The sequence below is a fragment of the Hypanus sabinus genome, chromosome 18, assembly GCF_030144855.1.
Source record: "Hypanus sabinus isolate sHypSab1 chromosome 18, sHypSab1.hap1, whole genome shotgun sequence".
In the NCBI taxonomy this organism is placed as follows: Eukaryota; Metazoa; Chordata; class Chondrichthyes; order Myliobatiformes; family Dasyatidae; genus Hypanus; species Hypanus sabinus.
The window spans coordinates 58427861-58446534 of NC_082723.1; the positions used below are offsets into that span (position 1 = coordinate 58427861).

General features: G+C 43.8%; 1 protein-coding gene across 2 annotated transcripts; it reads left to right on the forward strand.

Moving 5' to 3' along the window:
- Positions 1 to 535: 535 nt before the first annotated feature.
- On the forward strand, positions 536 to 18031 carry LOC132407643 (complement component C8 gamma chain-like). 2 transcript variants are annotated; one of them, XM_059994437.1, is made up of 7 exons: positions 536 to 740; positions 1530 to 1666; positions 3457 to 3527; positions 8306 to 8407; positions 8765 to 8866; positions 11516 to 11551; positions 17895 to 18031. In XM_059994437.1, the coding sequence occupies exons 1-7, from the start codon at positions 603 to 605 to the stop codon at positions 17915 to 17917; spliced, it is 609 nt and encodes a 202-aa protein (XP_059850420.1). In that variant the 5' UTR covers positions 536 to 602; the 3' UTR covers positions 17918 to 18031. The 2 variants fall into 2 exon arrangements, with proteins under 2 accessions (XP_059850420.1, XP_059850421.1); XM_059994438.1 differs by lacking the exon at positions 536 to 740 and adding an exon at positions 744 to 881.
- Positions 18032 to 18674: the final 643 nt, after the last annotated feature.

The window sequence follows — 18674 nt, forward strand, 5'->3', positions numbered from 1 at the left end:
GTTCGTGCAAGGAAGCCCACCAACATCCCAGAGTTGAAGCAGTTTTATAAGGAGGAATGGCCTAAAATTCCTGCAAGGGGATGTGCAGGACTGATCAACAGTTACTGGAAATGTTTGGTTGAAGTTATTGCCGCAAAGAGGGGTCACACCAGTTACTGAAAACAAAAGTTCACATACTTTTTCCAACAAATACATGTAACATCAGATAATTTTTCTCAATAAACAAATGAACAAGTATGATGTTTTTTGGGTTATTGATTTAATTAGGTTCTCTTTTATGGGAAGACCTGATCACATTTTAGGTACTATTTATACAGAAAATTCTACAGGGTTCACAACCTCTCTAGCACCACTGTAGATAAACTTGAGGGATATAGCGACGTGAAGGTAGGATGATGGGCTCGATGGTAACAATCAATCTCAAATAAGGTTACATTATTAGCTCTGCCGAGCAGGAGGTTTGCCTGGAATTCAAGTATGCCTTGTAGGCTGTCGTTTATTTAATGATAAACCAAAGAGGACCTTGTCAATTGTAAATATTGCTCTATCTGCTGGTAACTCCAAAGAGCCCAGTCTGCAGATATACTCGCTGTCTCCAGAGCATGGGGCCTTTCAATCTGATCTTCCTTTTCACGTTAAGTTTGACTTTTCTTTCCGGTGGCAGAGGGGCAAGACGGCGAGCACAGGGTCAGAGTCCAATTGACAAGATCCAGGCTCAGCAAAACTTTAACATTCAGCAGGTAACGGCACAGCCTTTTAACTGCAACACGTTCTAACGGTGGTGTGATCAGCATACTGGTGAAGTAAAGCCCCTGACTCACTCTCCTCAGCGGAAATGTAGTTTTCACCCTTTACAGATGACTGATACAGTAGTTCTGCCAGTAAGTTGAAGCCAAGGCTGCAGAAATGGGTAGTCGAGTGGCAGATTGTATTTAATACAGTGATGTGAAGTGTGGTACTTTGGTGGACTGAATGAGGAGAGGCATCTTACACTAAATAATACAATTCTGAAAGGGAGGCTGAAATAGATCGAGAAAACTATCAAAATAGCAGTTGGGATCTTTGGCTTCATAAATGGAGACTGACAGCACAAAAACATCCATTAGAATGGCAGAGGAATTTCAGTTGCACGAAGAGCCTGCAGGAGCTAAGACCATTCACCACAGGAAAGGGGAGATTTAATTTCAGGTAACAAACACAAAATGCTGCAGGGGCACCAGAGGGAGGTGATAAGAATGGAAGGGGAAGAGGGGAGCCAGTATGGAAAATTGAGGTGTTCTAAGATGCTGTGCTACAGCAAATTCTCAGAATAATGAGATTATTTGGAACTGGGAAATAAGCAAATCTTGTGGGGACGGAGAAGGACACAAATTAAGGTCATTGGAATAGTGCGGGGAGTTTGAGTTTCACTGACTCTTGCTTTTCCTGCAGTGGGAATGTTTGAGTACAGAGTGCAGAGTAAGCTCTACTCTGTAATTAACCCATAACGTTCCTGCCCCGGGACTGCTTGATGTGATGTTATATTTTAGTTTACAGGTGTGTGGCGCCTCATTGCTGTTGGATCGCAATGTTCCTATTTGAAAACAAATAACCACAATCTGGAAGCGGTTACTGTTCGAGTGAGCGATCAGTCTGAAGCCATGCGTATCAACACGCTATGCAAAATGTGAGCGTAACCAAATATTTTTCTCTGCCGATTTCCCAGTCCTGCTCCCCAACCAATCTCTCTGGATGGAAGCACAGGAGAGACCACAAATGGTGCAAATCCAGAGAAACACACACAAGATACTGGGGGATCTCAGCAGAAATGAACAGCTGATGTTTCAGGGCAAGACCTTTCCTCGGGACTGGAAAGAAATGGGGTAGAAGCCAGAACAAAATGGCGGTGAAAGGGAGAGGAGCAGGAGCAAGGTGATAGGTGAATTCAGAGGAGAGGGTGGTTAGATAGGTTTGAGAAAGGGGAAATTGATGTAAGAAGCTGGGTGGAGATAGGTGGAAGAGTCAAAGGGCTGGATTATATAGAATCTGATAGGAAATGACACTTGGCTATGGAATAAAGGGAGGGCGGTGGGGAACTAGAAGGAGGAAGGTGTGGGAGATGGACAGGTCGTGAAAGAAAAGAGAAAGGGTAAAGAGATCAGAGGGATAAGGGAAAACAAAAGAAGGATGGAGGAGAAAACGAGAGTGGTTACTGGAAGTTAGAAAAATTGATGTTAATGCCCTCAGGTTGGAGACTATTAAGCTATTATTCTCTAATCTGCAGCTTGTCAGAATTTGTCAGCAGTGGAAGCAGTGGACAGACATGTCAGTGTGGGAATGGGAAGTGGAATTAAAATGGTTGGCCAATCCCCCCCACCCCCCAACCCCAGCTTCCTACTTTCCCCTGAATTCACCTATCACCTGCTAGCTCATGCTCCTCCTACTTCTCCCCACCCTTTTATTCTGGATTCTGCCCCCTTTCTTTTCAGTCCTTTTGAAGGGCTTCAGCCTGAAAATTCAACTATTCATTTCCCTCCATGGCCTGACCTGCCGTTCATCCAACATTTTGTGTTCATCGTTTCCATTGGATGGGAATCAGATCCCTTGCTCCCACTGGACAAAAGTTGGTCTTCTTGCACTGATTGGTTGGGAGTCGAGCCTCCTGCTCTCATTGGTTTGAAGTCAGACACCTCTCCAAGTTGGCAACCATAGTCACAGCAGTCAACTTGACAAGTTTAGTTTTTGACACTTCAGAGAGTCATGTTATTACATGTTGACCATTAAGGTAACATCTTTACTTATCAGCAATTGCTCTGTAGCCTTCCGTTTGTGGCAATTCAAGTGCTCACATAAAACCCTTGCCTCCACCACCCACCCAGGCAGAGCAAAAATTCTTTCTCATGACCTCTGAACCAGAATGGGATGGATAGGGAAAATAAACCAGCCAGTGATTGAATGGCAGCACAGACTCGATGGGCCAAATGGCCAAATTCAGCTCCTGTGTCTTACAGTTTTATGTCTCACCTTCCCAGCTTGTCCAATCTTTCCTCTTAACTGAAACACTCCATCCCAGGCTGCATACTCTGCACTCCTGCACTCAATCCTTCCCACAGAATGATGACCAGAACTGTACAGGGCATTTGAGCTGTGGTCTGACCAATAACTCATTTAGATGCACAATAATTTCCCTGTTCTTACATTTTCTGTCTCATGTAATGAACAGAATTATCCCTATACCTTCTCTACCATCTTATCTACCTTTGTTGCTACCTTCAGAGATCATTGGACATGGACTAAGGTCCTTCTGTTCCTCAGTACTCTCTAGGGCCCTACCAATCATTGTGTATGTCCTACCATTATCAGTCTGCAAAGTCAGGATAAAGGTAAAATCAAGACATCTCTCTGGAGTTTCTGACCTCGGCAAAGAATCAGTTTCCAACATGAAACGTAATCAATATTCTCTTCTTTTTCTCCCAGGGATGGGATCTGTTGGGACATTAAGCAAGACTACAAGAAGGCTGCAATCCCAGGGAGATTCTCAAGAAAAAGTTTGTGAAATTGTTGTTCTCACCTTATAATATTCCATCCCCCTCATTTCCCCAGGAGGCACTCAGTCTGCACAGCTGCTGCCTCTCTCTCAGAGCCCCCCAAAGTGCTTGGCCTTGTCCCCATCCTTGTTGGACTGATTCCTGCCCTCCTACCCTGGAACTGCCGACCCTCTCCCCCCCAGCACACACGTTACAGTTGCTCCTCATGCCCTGAGGGGCTGTGCTTCTGCCCCCTCACTGCCAAAGAGTTAACTCTCTCCTCTTTCTTTCTTTATACTCACTTTATGCTCCTCTCGTGAAAGATGAAGTGTTAAGGAGTTGGAGCTGGAACTGGATGAACGCTGGATCCTTCAGGAGGCTGACAGAATAATAGTTAGGACATATAGAGAGGTAATTGCACCCAGGTTGCAGGGCACAGGAGACTGGGTGACAGTCAGGAAGGGGAAAGGGGCTAAACAACCAGTGCAGAGTATCCCAGTTGCCATCCCCCTCAACAACAGGTATGTTACTTTGGATACTGTTTGGGGCAGGTGGGGAAAATGACCTAGTAGAGGAAAGCCATAGGGGTCAGGTCTCCGGCACTGACTTTGGCTCTGTGACTCAGAAGAAGAGGAAGAGAAGAGGAGAGCTGTGGTTATATGGGATTCATTAGTTAGGGGAACAGAAAAGATGTTCTGTGGACAAGAATGAGATTCCTGGATGGCATGTTGCCTCCTGGGTGCCAGGGCCTGGGACATCTCGGATCGAGTCCTCAGAATTCTTAAGTAGGAGGGTGAGCAGCCAAAGGTCATGGTCAAGGTAGGTACCAATGACATGGGTAGGAAGATGATGAGGTTCTGTAAAGTGATTTCAGGGAGTTAGGTGCTCAGTTAAAGGATGGGACTGCCAGGGTTGTGATCTCAGGATTGCTACCTGTGCCACGTGCTCGTGAGTCAGAAATAGGAAGATTATACAGTTTAACACGTATCTAAGGAGTTGGTGTAGGAGGGTGGCCATCAGATCTTTGGATCATTGGGCTCCATTCTAGGGAAGGTGGGACCTGTACAGAAGGGACGGTTTGCACCTGAATTGTAATGGTCTAATATCCCAGTGGGAAGGTTTGCTAGTGCTGCATGGGATGGTTTAAACTAGAGTTGCAGAAGGATGGGAATTAGAGTACTAGAACAGTTGGTGGAGAGGTTGTGGAGACAGGTGTTGATAAGACCTCAGTCAAAGCTAGGAATCAAAAAGCTGAGCATGGTGCGACTAGTGTTCTGTGCTGTGTGTATTTCAATGCAAGAAGTATTGTAGGAAAGACAGATGAGCTCAGGGCATGGATCATGGAATTATGATATTGTAGCCATTAGTGAGACTTGTTTGCAGGAGGGGCAGGACTGGCAGCTCACTATTCCAGGATTCTGCTGTCTGAGAAGTGACAGAGTAGGAAGGATTAAAGGGAAGGGGTGGCATTAATAGTCAAGGAAAATTGTCATGGCAGTGCTCAGTCAGGACAGACTGGAGAATTCATTTAGTGAGGCTATATGGGTGGAACTGAGGAATAAGAAAGGTATGACCACATTAATGGGGTTATAATAGACCACCCAACAGTCTTCAGGATTTGGAGGAACAAATTCGTAGAGACTGTTTGCAAGAAACAAGGTTGTTAAAGTAGGTGATACTAACTATATTGACTGGAATTCCATTACTGTGAAAGGACTAGATGGGATAGACTTTGTCAAATGTGTTCAAAAAAGTTTCCTTAATCAGACTATTGAAGTCCTAACGAGACAGTCTCTGATACTTGATCTCCTTTTAGGGATTGAAACAGGGCAGGTGACAGAGGTTTGTGTCGGGAACACTTTGCATCTGGTGATCACAATGCCATTAGTTTCAAAGTAGATATGGAAAAAAGGTTGAAATTCTAAATTGGAGGAAGTCCTATTTTGATGGTATCAGAAAGGATGTGGCAAGTGTAGATTGCGACAGGCCATTTTCTGACAAAGGTGTACTTGGTAAGTGGGAGGTCTTCAAAAGTGAAATTTTGAGGGTACAAGGTTTGTATGTGCCTATCACAATAAAAGGTAAAGGTAACAGGTTTAGTGGACCTTGGTTTTCAAGAGATATTAAGGCCCTGGTTAAGAAAATGGAGGAGGTGCACAGCAGATAGGAACAAGTGAGGTACTTATGGAGTAGAAGAATTGCAAGAGAGCACTTAAGAACAATATCAGGAGGGCTAAAAGAAGGAATGAGATTGCCCAGCAGACAAGGTGAGTGAGAATCATAAGGGATTCGACAGATATATTAACAGCAAGAGGACTGCAAGAGACAGAATTGGTCCCCTGGGAGATCAGAATGGTAATCTATACGTGAAGCAAAGTCAATGTGGTAGAACAAAGTGATCTGGGAAACAGGTCCATAATTAATTGAAAGTGGCAGCATAGGTAGATAGGGTCAAAAGAAAGCTTTTGGCACATTGGCTTCATAAATCAAAGTATTGAGTACAGATGGGCTGTTATGTTGAAGTGGTTTAAGATATTGGTGAGGCCTAATTTGCAGTGTCCCATCTACAGGAAAAATGTAACTAAGGTGGAAAGAGTATAGAGAAAATTTACAAGGATGTAGTTGGGATTGGAGGACCTGAGTCATAAAGAAAGATTGAATAGGTTAGGACTTTATTCCTTGAAACGTAGAAGATTGAGGGGAGATTTGATAGAGGTATACAACATTATGAGATAGGGTAAATGCAAGCAGGCTTTTTCCACTGAGGTTGGGTGGGACTACAGCTAGAGGTCATGGGTTAATCCTGTAAGGTGAAATGTTTAAGGGGAATATGAGGGGAAATTTCTTCACTCAGTGGGTCATGAGAGTGTGGAATGAGCTGCCAGCGCAAGTGGTGCCTGTGAGCTCGATTTCATTGTTTAAGAGAAGTTTGGATGGATACATGGATGGGAGGGTGTGGAGAGCTGCAATCCGGGTTCCTGTCACCCCCCTTCCCCCCAGAGATCTGTTCTCCACTTTCCTTCAGTGCCATCTTCCTTCCACTGCTCTCCAACTTCATCCTCCTCCCTTGAGGGTTTTCTCCAGCCACTAAACATGTATTACATCCTTAAGATTGTTGACTCTCTTTCCCTGACTTGATTTTCCCTTTCCCTCTTGAAGCTGACTTTCTTCTCTTCCACACTCAGTTGTTTGGTTTTCCATTCCTCCCCTTTGAATAAGTGGATGCTATATCTCTTTACTCATTCTCTCAAACCCTCCCCTGAAGTGATAATTTTATATTCCTCCCTTGAAGGGCCAACACTCCTTCCTCTGATGTTGATCTCCTTCATCTATTTTCCCTTAAGCTACAGACACACTGCCACTTCCCTCAGCTTCCTCTCCCTTCAACGACTGGAGCTAATTCTTCCCTGTAGTTGCTCACCCTCTTCCACACCAAGAGCTGGTGCTCAGCTTCTCCCATCGTACTGTGGGAGGCATTGGCAATATCCCTCATCCCCTCGAGCCCCATGATAAACTCACTCTGGTGTTTAAGATGCTGATGTTCATACCCCGCTCCCCAACACTCCCACTGATGCTGATTCTCTTTGCCGTCCCTTAAAGGTGCTGAATCTATCCCCCTTTTTATTGTCATTGGGCAAACCAAAAAATACTGAGAGAAATCAAAAGCAACAGTTAAAGTGAGGCTGTAAATGCCAGGTGGTTACACAGAACTGAAAAATGTCCATTTTTGACACCTTGAAGGATTTGGAGGAGCACAGAGGAGCCTTAGTACCCTCAGACTAAGGGTTTCCACTCAGGGTTGAGAAAACCTTCAGTTGTTCTCCTTAGATCAAAGAAGTTGAAAGAAGATTTTATAAAGATAAGTTTAAGTTCCTGAAGAGTTTAGATGCAAACTGTCAAAAGTCCAAGGGAGCAGATTTCAAATTAGTTTCAACACTGAGTGATGTACTAATGAGCACTTCAGGATGTTGCTGTGAACCAAAAGATGTTGAACATCTTTGGAGCTAAAGATGCACCAGTGCTCTGGGGATCAGCTGGGTCAAGTAGAAGTAGCATCCAAAGTGAGAGCAGGCTCATGAGGGCATCAGAGACTGATTGGAGATCCAGGAGGGTCTCAAGTTGTGGAACAGGGAGCAATGTGGAAGTGGTCAGGATTTTGAGTCAGGGAGGTAGTTTGGGATTGTGGCAAGGGAGGTGTCAGGCTGTAGGAGGCTGTGATGGTGAGATGAATGGACAATTATTCAGGAATTGGGTATATAATGGTGAAGTGAGGCTATAGGTTTGATCAGAGATCAATTCCATTGGAGGGATGGAGGTATTGGGGCCAGGTGTTCTGATGGAGAGGTTGGGGCTGGGGATGGTGTTGGGCAGGAGTTGTTTAGGTGGGTGGTGGAATGTGGATCATGCTCACTGTGTAGTTGTGCCTGGAAACAAAGGATGGTGGAGACTCTGACCTTTGAGAGTTCTGACTAACAGCTGGTACTTGATCATGATTGCTCCAAGTGTGACTACTGGCTGGCCATAATTTGTAGCCCTTTTTCACAAAAGAAATATTGCACGTGAAGTCGCAATGAAAGGACTTTGAATAACTGGGCTGATGTGTGAGCCACTTGGCTGACTCCAATGGACTGAGTAGTCTCCTTCAAGGCCTCACTGTTCATCATTCAGATGGAGTGTATACTAGTAGTTGCTCAAAAACAGTCAGGTTTGACAGTCTGTCCCAAAATTCCGCATTATTATCTTATGCAGAATTTGTAGGAATTACCAACCTAAATGTGTCTTTTTGCTTCACTCTGCAGATCGGGGACTGACCACTGACATTGTAGTCAGTGAAACAGACTACACCAATTATGCAATAGTCTTCTTTCAGCAAAGACGGAAAATCACTGTCAAACTCTATGGTGGGTAAAGAATGTGTTAGAGGAAAACCGTGAATCCCAAACCCGGGTGCACACTGACACAGACCTCGAACTCTTCATTACTTTCCTGAATTTTGTGCTATTTAGAGTGAGAGGTGTCAACACTCATGAAATGGTAGATTCTGAATGATAAATCAGGTGTAAGTTAGGCTAGATGGAGACATAAGGTCGCACTGTATGGAGTGGAGCACAGCTTAAGTACAGAGTGAAGCATTCTTCTGTTATCCCATCAAACACAGTCAGGACAGATACAGAACTAACTAGGTACCAGAAAAGCACAGAGTAGAGGCAGACTGTGTGATTCCCATTCACAATAATAATTTCTTTTTCTGTTTCCAGGGAGAACCCCTAATGTTGATGAAGCTGTAGCGATCAAGTTTCAACAACTTGTTACCAGCAACAACATCCCAGAAATATTCATCTACACGTTCCCTCAATATGGTCAGAATCATCCCAATGATAAGTCTGCCTTTTAAGTAAACTAGCTGTGTTTTTCTCTCTCGTAGAAACAAGAGTAAGATATAAAAACAGGAAAACTGGCCATTCTCAGCCTGTCAGGTAGCATCTATGGATAGAGGAGCCATGATGGAATGGTGAAGCAGACTTGATGGGCTGAATGGCCTGATTCTGCTCCTATGTCTTATGGAGAAATGGAAGTGGAAAAGTTAAGAAGTGAACAGTTTCTTTAGCACAGAGACTGAATACAGTGAGCTATATCGGGATGCTGCTTCAACTGGGAGTGTTCGATCCCGTGTTTGAGGAGGCAAGCTGAAAGGACAGGTGCTGAATTTCTGGTAATTGCTTTGGATAAGGAAGTGGGAAGAGGAGTAGTTAGCGGAAATGGAAGGACAAGCCAGGGAGCTGCAAGAGGATGGTCTCCTTTGGAATGAGGAAAGAGGAGGAGAGAGGCATGTGTCCTGTGATGGAATCTCATTGAAGATGGTGGAAAAGCAGACAGTCTGTTGAAGCTGGACACTGGCAGGGTGCGAGATGAAGACAAAGTGAATCCCTGATCCACAGCTGTGACTGGAAGTATCAGCATTTCTTTTCCAAGATATTGGAGGAACTCAGTAGGTCAAACAGCATTTATGGAAGGGAATAAAAACCAATGTTTCAGGCTGAGACCCTTCATCAGGACCAAAATATGAAGTTTATTGCTTTCCATAGATTCTGTGTGACCTGCTGGGCTCCTCCAGCATCTTGCATGTGTTACTCTGGATTTCCAGCATCTCTTGTGTTTAACATTTCCTTTTGTCCCGAGTTCCTCCAGTAGTTGCTTTTTGCTCCATATTATAGTCCTTTGTGTCTCTGCAGCCAGATCCTTAATCTAGATGGAATGAAAGGGGATGGAAATAAAGAATGAAGATAAAATATAGGTGGAGAAGGATCTTTCCCCTCCTCTTAACTGTTGAACTCACTCACAGGATTGATGATTAAAGTTGAGCAGGCCAGAAGAAGGAGTAAAGCCCTTGGAAATTTCTTATAGTTTAACCATTAAGAAATGGGTGTGAATTAAAAATGGGTGAATGATGGATCAGCTGCACAGATATGGCAGCAATAAAGAAATTGACGAGAGATATTGTTTATTGATTTAATCATTCTTTTGGGATGTGGGTGTCACCGGCAAGACCAGCATTTATTGCCCATCCCTAGCCTTCCTTGAGAAGGCAGTAGTGAGCTGGCTTATTGAATCATTGTACTTCCCCTGGCGAATGTGCTCCCCCAGAACTGTGGGTGAGGGAGTTCCAAGATTTTGACCCGGGATTGATGAACGAATTGAAACCTGCAGATGACAGAGTTCCTCTGCACCTCCAGCCCTCTTCCTTGGAGGCTGAGGGCCGGTGTTTTGGACAGGATCAGCCTGAAGGGGTAACTGCTTTACATTTTATGGATGATAGCGCTCTGCAACCATGATGCACCAGTGGTGGAGAAAATGGATGCTTTAGGGTGGTAGATGGGGTTCAATCTGATGGATGCATTGGTAATTCTTTAGAGTTGGATACAACTGAGTGGGTAACATTCCAAACCACTCCTGGTGGCAGAAAAGCTTTGGGTACCTAAAGGTTCACTCTGACAGAATCAGAACACTGATGAAAGGTCTTTGACCTGAAATGTTGCCCACTTTCTCTTTCCACAGATTCTTCCAGCACTTTTTTCCCCTCATTTGTTCTCAGTTACTCTCTTATTTTAGTTTTCTCTTCTCTGATTCTCATTGGTATCTATAACCCAACAATTGCCACTCATGCCTTTTTACGCTGTGTTTGTTCTTCTTTAACTTTACATGGACATCTATCTCAGCTGTAGCCCATTGCTCTGCTAAGCCTGTCTACTTCCAGTTGCTATTAACCTGAGCCAGATACTTCTCATTAATGTTGGCTTTCCTCAAGTGTACACTTTTTATTCTGGTTTGCTCCTCCTTTTCTATGGCTAACCTAAATATTGCGATGTTATAGTCACTATTTCTTAAATGTTCCCTGAACGATCTTGGTATACTTAACCCACCTCTCTTCAGAACCAAATTCAGTAATATTCCTCCTTTGTTAGGTTAGGGACACTTTGCTCTGGAAAATTATCCCTGGCACCTTTTAGCAATTCCATCCCTCCAGTCCTCCATTTTACCACTGAATTATCCCACCATTTCATCCTTTCATCTCACCAATCTATAGTATTCCCTTTCACACTGCTCATCTTCCTCCGCCCCCACCCACCCCATCACCCATTTAACCCAGTTGTCCTTACCATTCCTTCTTCAACTTCCCCTCCCATTCTACCGTTCTCCTTCCTTCCCTCTATATTAGCTTTCCTCTCCTGTATCCTACCTCTCTATCCCATCGTCTCCATCTCACTGTGCTTATATCTTACCCTTGTCCATCCTGCACCTTTCTGATCCTCTATCCCGAAATCCTGCAACGCTGCATTATTTCCTTTCCCTTCATCATTGTGCTCCCCAGTACAGCATCCAGCAAAACAAAAAATCTGACGTACTCCCACCAATTGGTTCTGTAATAATCCTTCTGAAAGCACTTTGATAGGCAGTGAGACACCACCCCCGTGACAGGCGTCACATTGACTCTCTGTACTCTATTTCAGGGTTCTGTGATGCTGCTGATGAATTCCATCAACTTGGTGAGTTACTCCACATTATTGAACACTTCCTCGTGCATTCCCTGACCAACAAATACATTACAATATGTCACTGCCAGACATCATCCTTATCACAAACTTGGCTCCATTTGCTTCAGGTGCTTAAACCATTGCTTGCCTTATACAGGTGACCCTTTGCATTGTGGCCATTTCAATTACAGAAATTTGCCTTTACAGAATTCACAAATTGGAGATAGTACAGAATAAAATTCACTCTCGCAGAATTTGTATGCATAAATTGACGCAACACACACAAAATGCTGGTGGAACGCAGCTGGCCAGGCAGCATCTATAGGAAGAAGTACAGTTGACGTTTCCGGCCAAGACCCTTCACTAGCTTTGGTTTTCTTTTTTTCAATTTGCAGTCCTTGATGCGCTAAAGTCTAAAGCCAAAGTTGAGGTTTGTTGTCACCTCCACGAGTACACGTAAACAAAGGTTCAGTGAAAATCTTGCAGCAGCAGCACAGGCACGTGGCATCACACAAGTAGCTTTCACAAGTAAAACATTAATTAAACATAAATTATACATATTCTGACAAGAATACACAATTAGAGCAAAAAAGTCCATTTGAGTGCAAAGTGGTCAAACTGTTGCTGATCGTAGTGATTAGGATCTTGCCGATTAGTTCATGAATCAAATGGTTGGAGGAACGTTGCTGGTGTGGGATTCGCTTGACATCAGATTATGGAAAAGTTGTGATACAGCCCATTTTCCAGGAATGCTAAACCTCTCACCTGGTAATGTACCTGCTTCAGAGTCCTGTAAGACACCCGCCCTGCCTACCACCCATTGGTCAATGAATTGATTTTTGTTACTTTGGCAAATATGGCAGATATTTCTGTCCACTAGATCCTAGAGTTGTCCAGTTATATGACTGACAAAGTAATCTGGTTTTGCTGGTATTGGTTAAAGGAAGAATTCCATCAAGGAAGCTGAAGGAAGTTTCCGTAATGACTCTCCGCCTTAGCCTTATACCTTAAAGTCGAGAAAATCTGCAGAAGATGGAAACCCAAGCAACACACACAGAAAATGCTGGAGGAACTCAGCAGGCCAGGCAGCATCTATAGAAAAGAATAAACAGTCAACATTGTGGGCCAAGACCCTTCATCTGTCCTGATGAAGGGTCTTGGCCAGAAACGTCAACTGTTTACTCTTTTTCCATAGATGCAGCCTGAACTGCTGAGTTCCTTCAGCATTTTGTATGTGTCGCTGAAACATACCTTTCCCAGTTTTCATCCTATATCCACATTGCCCTACTGGGTCTCTTTTTGCAGAGATCTGTTATCACTCCACATGTCAAATTCCCATCACACTACTGAATAGAGTGCAATGAGTTCCTCTCTCTTACAACTCTGCTGGCAATTCTCTACTCAAAATAAAACCTTTAGGGCCTCTGTGGTTATAATCTACTTCCTCACTTACTGTCTACTTTTGTCTCTGTGGTATTTGCAAACGTAGCTGCTTCTCACAACCATGGTCATTATTCTGCAACTCAATGTTAGAATCACTCAAGCAGATTCATACCCAACCTTAGCACTGAAATATTCCTTATTTCAATTACAAAGTTGAGAATTCAACAATTCAAAGTTGAGAAGATCAAGCTGCTGTCCACAGTCCTCACAATAATGTCCATTTTCTGGACACTGACTGCATCCCAGCGCAGATCTCTAATTCTCCTGAAAAGCTCTCTTGACAGTCCTGAGCATCCAATGTTAACTCTCAGTCTTCTTGCCAACAGCTGTTGACAAACAATTTTTCTCCAACCCAACTATACTTGCATATGTCCATTCCAATCCACCTGGCTGTAGGCAAGACTGACATGTCATTGCTTTTCTTCCCACATCCATTACTCCTGTTTGCCTCCACTGTTGCTGATGTTGAAATTTCTAACAATTTGAAGCTGAGAAGATCAAGCTGCTGTCTACCGTCCTTTCCATAATGTCCATAATCTCAACACTGATCTCTAGTGCTCCTGAATGGCTCCTTCTTGAGAGACCTGTGCCAATCACAAACTAATCCTTTGCTCTGCCTCTTGGAGCTTCGTATCAGACCCAAGTATATTTGACTCTGCTGCTCTCTCCCCTTAGCCCTCCATTGATCCCATATAAAACCAACTGATCTCCTTTCTCTTCATAGCTCTGTTCTGCTTTCTACCTTTAGCCCTCCATCGATCACATTAAAACCAACTGATCTGTTTTCTCTCCATATCTCTCTGCCCTGCTCTCTCCCCTTGGCTGTGCATTGATCCCATATAAAACCAACTGATCTGCTTTCTCTCCATACCTCTCTGCCCTGCTCTTTCCCCTTGGCTGTGCATTGATCCCATATAAAACCAACTGATCTGCTTTCTCTCCATAACTCTGTCCTGCTCTCCCCTCTTAACCCTCCATCGATCCCATATAAAACCAACTTATCTGCTTTCTCTCTATAACTGGATCTGTACTTGAAGCTATGATGTTGTGGCCATTACAGAGACTTGGATGGCTCAGGGGCAGTAATGGTTACTTAGAGTGCCAGGCTTTAGATGTTTCAGAAAGGACAGGGATGGAGGCAAAAGAGGTGGGGGCGTGGCACTGTTGATCAGAGATAGTTTCACGGCTGCAGAAAAGGAGGAAGTCATGTAGGGATTATCTACGGAGTCTCTGTGGGTGGGAGTTAGAAACAGGAAGGGGTCAATAACGCCACTGGATGTTTTTTATAGATAACCCAACAGTAACAGAGATCGAGGAGCAGGCAGGGAGACAGATTCTGGAAAGGTGTAATAATAACAGGGTTGTCTTGGTGGGAGATTTTAATTTCCCAAATATTGATGGGCATCTCCCCACAGCAAGGTGTTTAGATGGGGAGTATTCAGGAAGGATTCTTAACACAATATGTAGATAAACCTACATGAGGAGAGGCTGTACTTGATCTGGTATTGGGAAATGATCCTGGTCAGGTGTCAGATCTCTCAGTGGGAGAGCATTTTGGAGATTGTAATTACAATTCTATCTCCTTTACCATAGGATTGGAGAGGGATAGGAACAGACAAGTTGGGAAAGTGTTTAATTGGAGTATGGGGAAGAATGAGGCTATCAGGCAGGAACTTGGAAGCATAAATTGGGAACAGGTGTTCTTAGGGAAACGTCAAGGCAGAAATACGGCAAATGTTCAGGGGATATTTGTGTGGAGTTCTGCATAGGTACATTCCAATGAGACAGGGAATGGATGGTAGGGTACAGGAACCATGGTGTACAAAGGCTGGTGTAAATCTAGTCAAGAAGACAAGAAAAGCTTATGAAATGTTCAAAAAACTTGCTAATGATAGAGATCTAGAGGATTATAAGGCTAGCAGGAAGGAGCTGAATAATATAACCATATAACAATTACAGCATGGAAACAGGCCATCTCGGCCCTTCTAGTCCGTGCTGAATGCTTACTCTCACACTCTAATGAAATTAGGAGAGCCAGTAAGGGCCATGAGAAGGCCTTGCTGGACAGGATTAAGGAAAACCCCAAGGCATTCTACAAGTATGTGAAGAGCAAGAGGATAAGATGTGAGAGAATAGGACCAATCAAGCGCGACAGTGGAAAAGTGTGTATGGAGCCAGAGGAGACAGCAGAGGTACTTAATGAATACTTTGCTTCAGTATTCATGATGGAAAAGGATTTTGGCGATTGTAGGGATGGCTTACAGTGGACTGAAAAGCTTGAGAATGTAGATATTAAGAAAGAGGATGTGCTGGAGCTTTTGGAAAGCATCAAGTTGGATAAGTCACCGGGACTGGATGGGATGTATCCCAGGCTAATGTGGGAGTTGGGGGAGGAGATTGTTGAGCCTCTGTTGATGATCTTTGTATCATCAATGAGGATGGGAGATGTTCTGGAGCATTGGAGGGTTGTGGAGGTTGTTCCATTATTAAAGAAAGGGAGTAGAGTTAGCCCAGGAAATTATAGACCAGTGAGACTTACTTCAGTGGATGGTAAGTTGATGGAAAAGATCCTGAGAGGCAGGATTTATGAACATTTGGAGAGGTATAATATGATTAGGAATAGTCAGCATGGCTTTGTCAAAGGCAGGTTGAGCCTTATGAACCTGATTGAATTTTTTGAGGATGTGATTAAACACATTGATGAAGTAGAGCATAGATGTAGTGTATATGGATTTTACCAAGGCATTTGATAAGGTACCCCATGCGAGGCTTATTGAAAAAGTAAAGAGACATGGGATCCAAGGGGTCCTTGCTTTGTGGATTCAGAATTGGCTTGCCCATTGAAGGCAAAGAGTGGTTGTAGATGGGTTATATTTCGCATGGAGGTCGGTGACCAGTGATGTGCCTCAGGGATCTGTTCTGGGACCCCTGCTTTTTGTGATTTTTATAAATGACCTGGATAGAGAAGTGGAGGGATGGGTTAGTAAACTTGATGATGAAAATGATGAAACAAAGTTTGGGGGGGGGGGCATTGTGGATAGTGTGGAGGGCTGTCAGAGGTTACAGCAGGACATTGATAGGATGCAAAACTGGGCTGAGAAGTGACAGGTGGAGTTCAACCCAGATAAGCATGAGGTGGTTCATTTTGGTAGCTCAAATATGATGGCAGAATATAGTATTAATGGAAAGTGTGGAGGATCAGAGGGATCTTGGGGTCTGAGTCCATTGGACACTCAAAGCTGCTGCGCAGGTTGACTGTATGGTTAAGAAGGCATACGATGCACTGGCCTTCATCAATCATGGGATTGAGTTTAGGAGCTGAGATGTAATGTTGCAACTATATAGGACCCTGGAGAGACCCCACTTGGAGTACTGTGCTCAATTCTGGTCGCCTCACTACAGGAAGGATGTGGAAACCATAGAAAGGGTGCAGAGGAGATTTACAAGGAAATTGCCTGAATTGGAGAGCATGCCTTATGAGAATAGGTTGAGTGAACTTGGCCATTTTTCCTTGGAGCAATGGGAGATGAGAGGTGACCTGATAGAGGTGTATAAGATGTTGAGAAGCATTGATCGTGTGGATAGTCAGAGGCTTTTTCCCAGGGCTGAAATGGCTTACATGAGAGGGCACAGTTTTAAGGTGCTTGGAAGTAGGTACAGAGGACATGTCAAGTGTAGGATTATACGCAGAGAGTTGTGAGAGTGTGGAATAGGTTGCTGGCAACGGTGGTGGTGGCGGATATGAAAGGATCTTTTAAGAGACTCCTGGATAGGTACATGGAGCTTAGAAACATAGAGGGCTATGGGTAAGCCTAGGTAATTTCTAAAGTAAGGACATGTTCAGCACAGTTTTGTGGGGCGAAGGGCCTGTATTGTGCTGTAGGTTTTCTATGTTTCTATAACTCTCTGTCCTGCTCTCTCCCCTTAGCACTCCATTGATCCCATATAAAACCAACTGATCTGCTTTTCTCTCTATAACTGTGTCCGGCTCTCTCCCCTTAGCACTGCATCGATTCCAAACTAACCTCTCCTGTCTCCTCTCTCTCTGGAGGTCTTTGGCTGAATAACTGTCAGTAAGTGGTTCATAACCTGAATAAGGTGGAACTCCACTCATGAAATAACACCGCTTTGAGAAAACAGGTTGTTGGTAAACACGTTAAGGACCCCAACAAGCAGGTAGTTTGGTACAAAGCTTTGCAAATGAGTAAGACTATAATTAAACCAAAATGCCCATGGTAAATAGGTGCGGCCTGCAGTAAAGCAGTCATATCCCAGATAAGTGGATAATGTCTCTCATAACTGGGAAATGGCGTTGTAAATAGATTAACATCTCCACTGAATATGACTCTGAGTAAAATTGGAAAGTTCTCGAATCATGGCCTAATTGACTGCATAATCAATCTAATTCATTGATAATTAATACCCTTCATTGCCTTGAGGTTGGGTGACAATGATTGTCATCTCCAAGCTGCTTCCCATGGGTTCCAGTCTTCCAGTGTGGTCCTCACCTGTCTGTCCCGTCACTTTCCCGTCACTACAGGACTTCCAGCACAAAAACGTTCAACTATCACAATGCAGAAGTTGTGAGTTCAGGTGGTCGCTCTCTTCCTGCACAAAGCAATGCATTTAAGGATGAAGGATTTGTGATTTGCATGTTCAAAGTCATAGCGAACTGACCAGGATCAACACTGAGCTGTCACCTGGAGAGAAAGATTATTGCTGTCAGTTTCTGGCCATCTTTATTCCCCGAGCTTTTGGTTTAAAAACCGTAAAATATAGTAAAAATATAAAACCCATATGTGGGAGGACAAGCAGTTGTTGGGAATTCCCAAGTAACGGGGTCCAGCTACAACTCTGTGGCATTGCTATGTTATTTTTTTTTTGAGTTGTTGCTTTTGTTTTGCCTCAACAGATGACGATTTTGGAAAATCTTAAGCCAGATGTGTTGAGCCATGCTCACTCTGCCCACAAATGGTTTCTGATTTCTCTACTGATGGATCTGATCAACATCCTGCCAATTGATCAAATAAAGTTGGGCATGGCATTAAATCCTGGTGGTCTCCTTTACTCCTGTGGTCACTTACCCTTCTGTCTGGAAATTATGGCAGAGGGATTTCCTTTAGTCAGGAGTTCCTGACCATCCTTGTGGCTGGCAGAGCTGACGGAGGAAGGAAATCTGGTAACAGAATCTACTTCTGAGCTTCTATCGAGGCATGGACTGGACCATTAGTTTCTGGTACATTGCAACAGTCTCTGCCCCATGCCTGCTGCTGACAGTTCTCAAGCTGATCCTAAGGAAGAAGTGGTGGAGATTGTGCCGCTCGGTAAATTCATGACTAAGCTACACGGTTCATCTTTTACAATTACAACTCCACCACTTCTCCAAAGTTGCCATCTTATCTCTTCCACTTTTGACCTCATTAAGAACCACTTTTTCAGTCACCTTTCTCAACTATCTTCTTTCCTCCATTTCCAACACTTCACTAACCTCAGACTTCCCTTGACTCACTGAGCAAAGATAATGAGACCGTATCAGTACATACAAGCATTAAAGAATACTTCCAAGTGAGACATAGAGCAGGGAAATAGTGGTCAAAAATACACTTGATTCAAGATTCAAAAACTTTATTGTCATTCTAACCGTACATCAGCTCTGCAGGGCAGAATGAGACAGCGTTTCCCAGGAGCAGTG

Bases quoted from the DNA above. Each gene is read 5' to 3' on its own strand.
- LOC132407643 (XM_059994437.1), top strand. From the start codon at position 603: ATGGGGCCTTTCAATCTGATCTTCCTTTTCACGTTAAGTTTGACTTTT. The intron at 3,528-8,305 runs GTTTGTGAAATT...TTCACTCTGCAG, and splicing joins AGGGAGATTCTCAAGAAAAA to ATCGGGGACTGACCACTGAC. The intron at 8,867-11,515 runs GTCAGAATCATC...ACTCTATTTCAG, and splicing joins CTACACGTTCCCTCAATATG to GGTTCTGTGATGCTGCTGAT.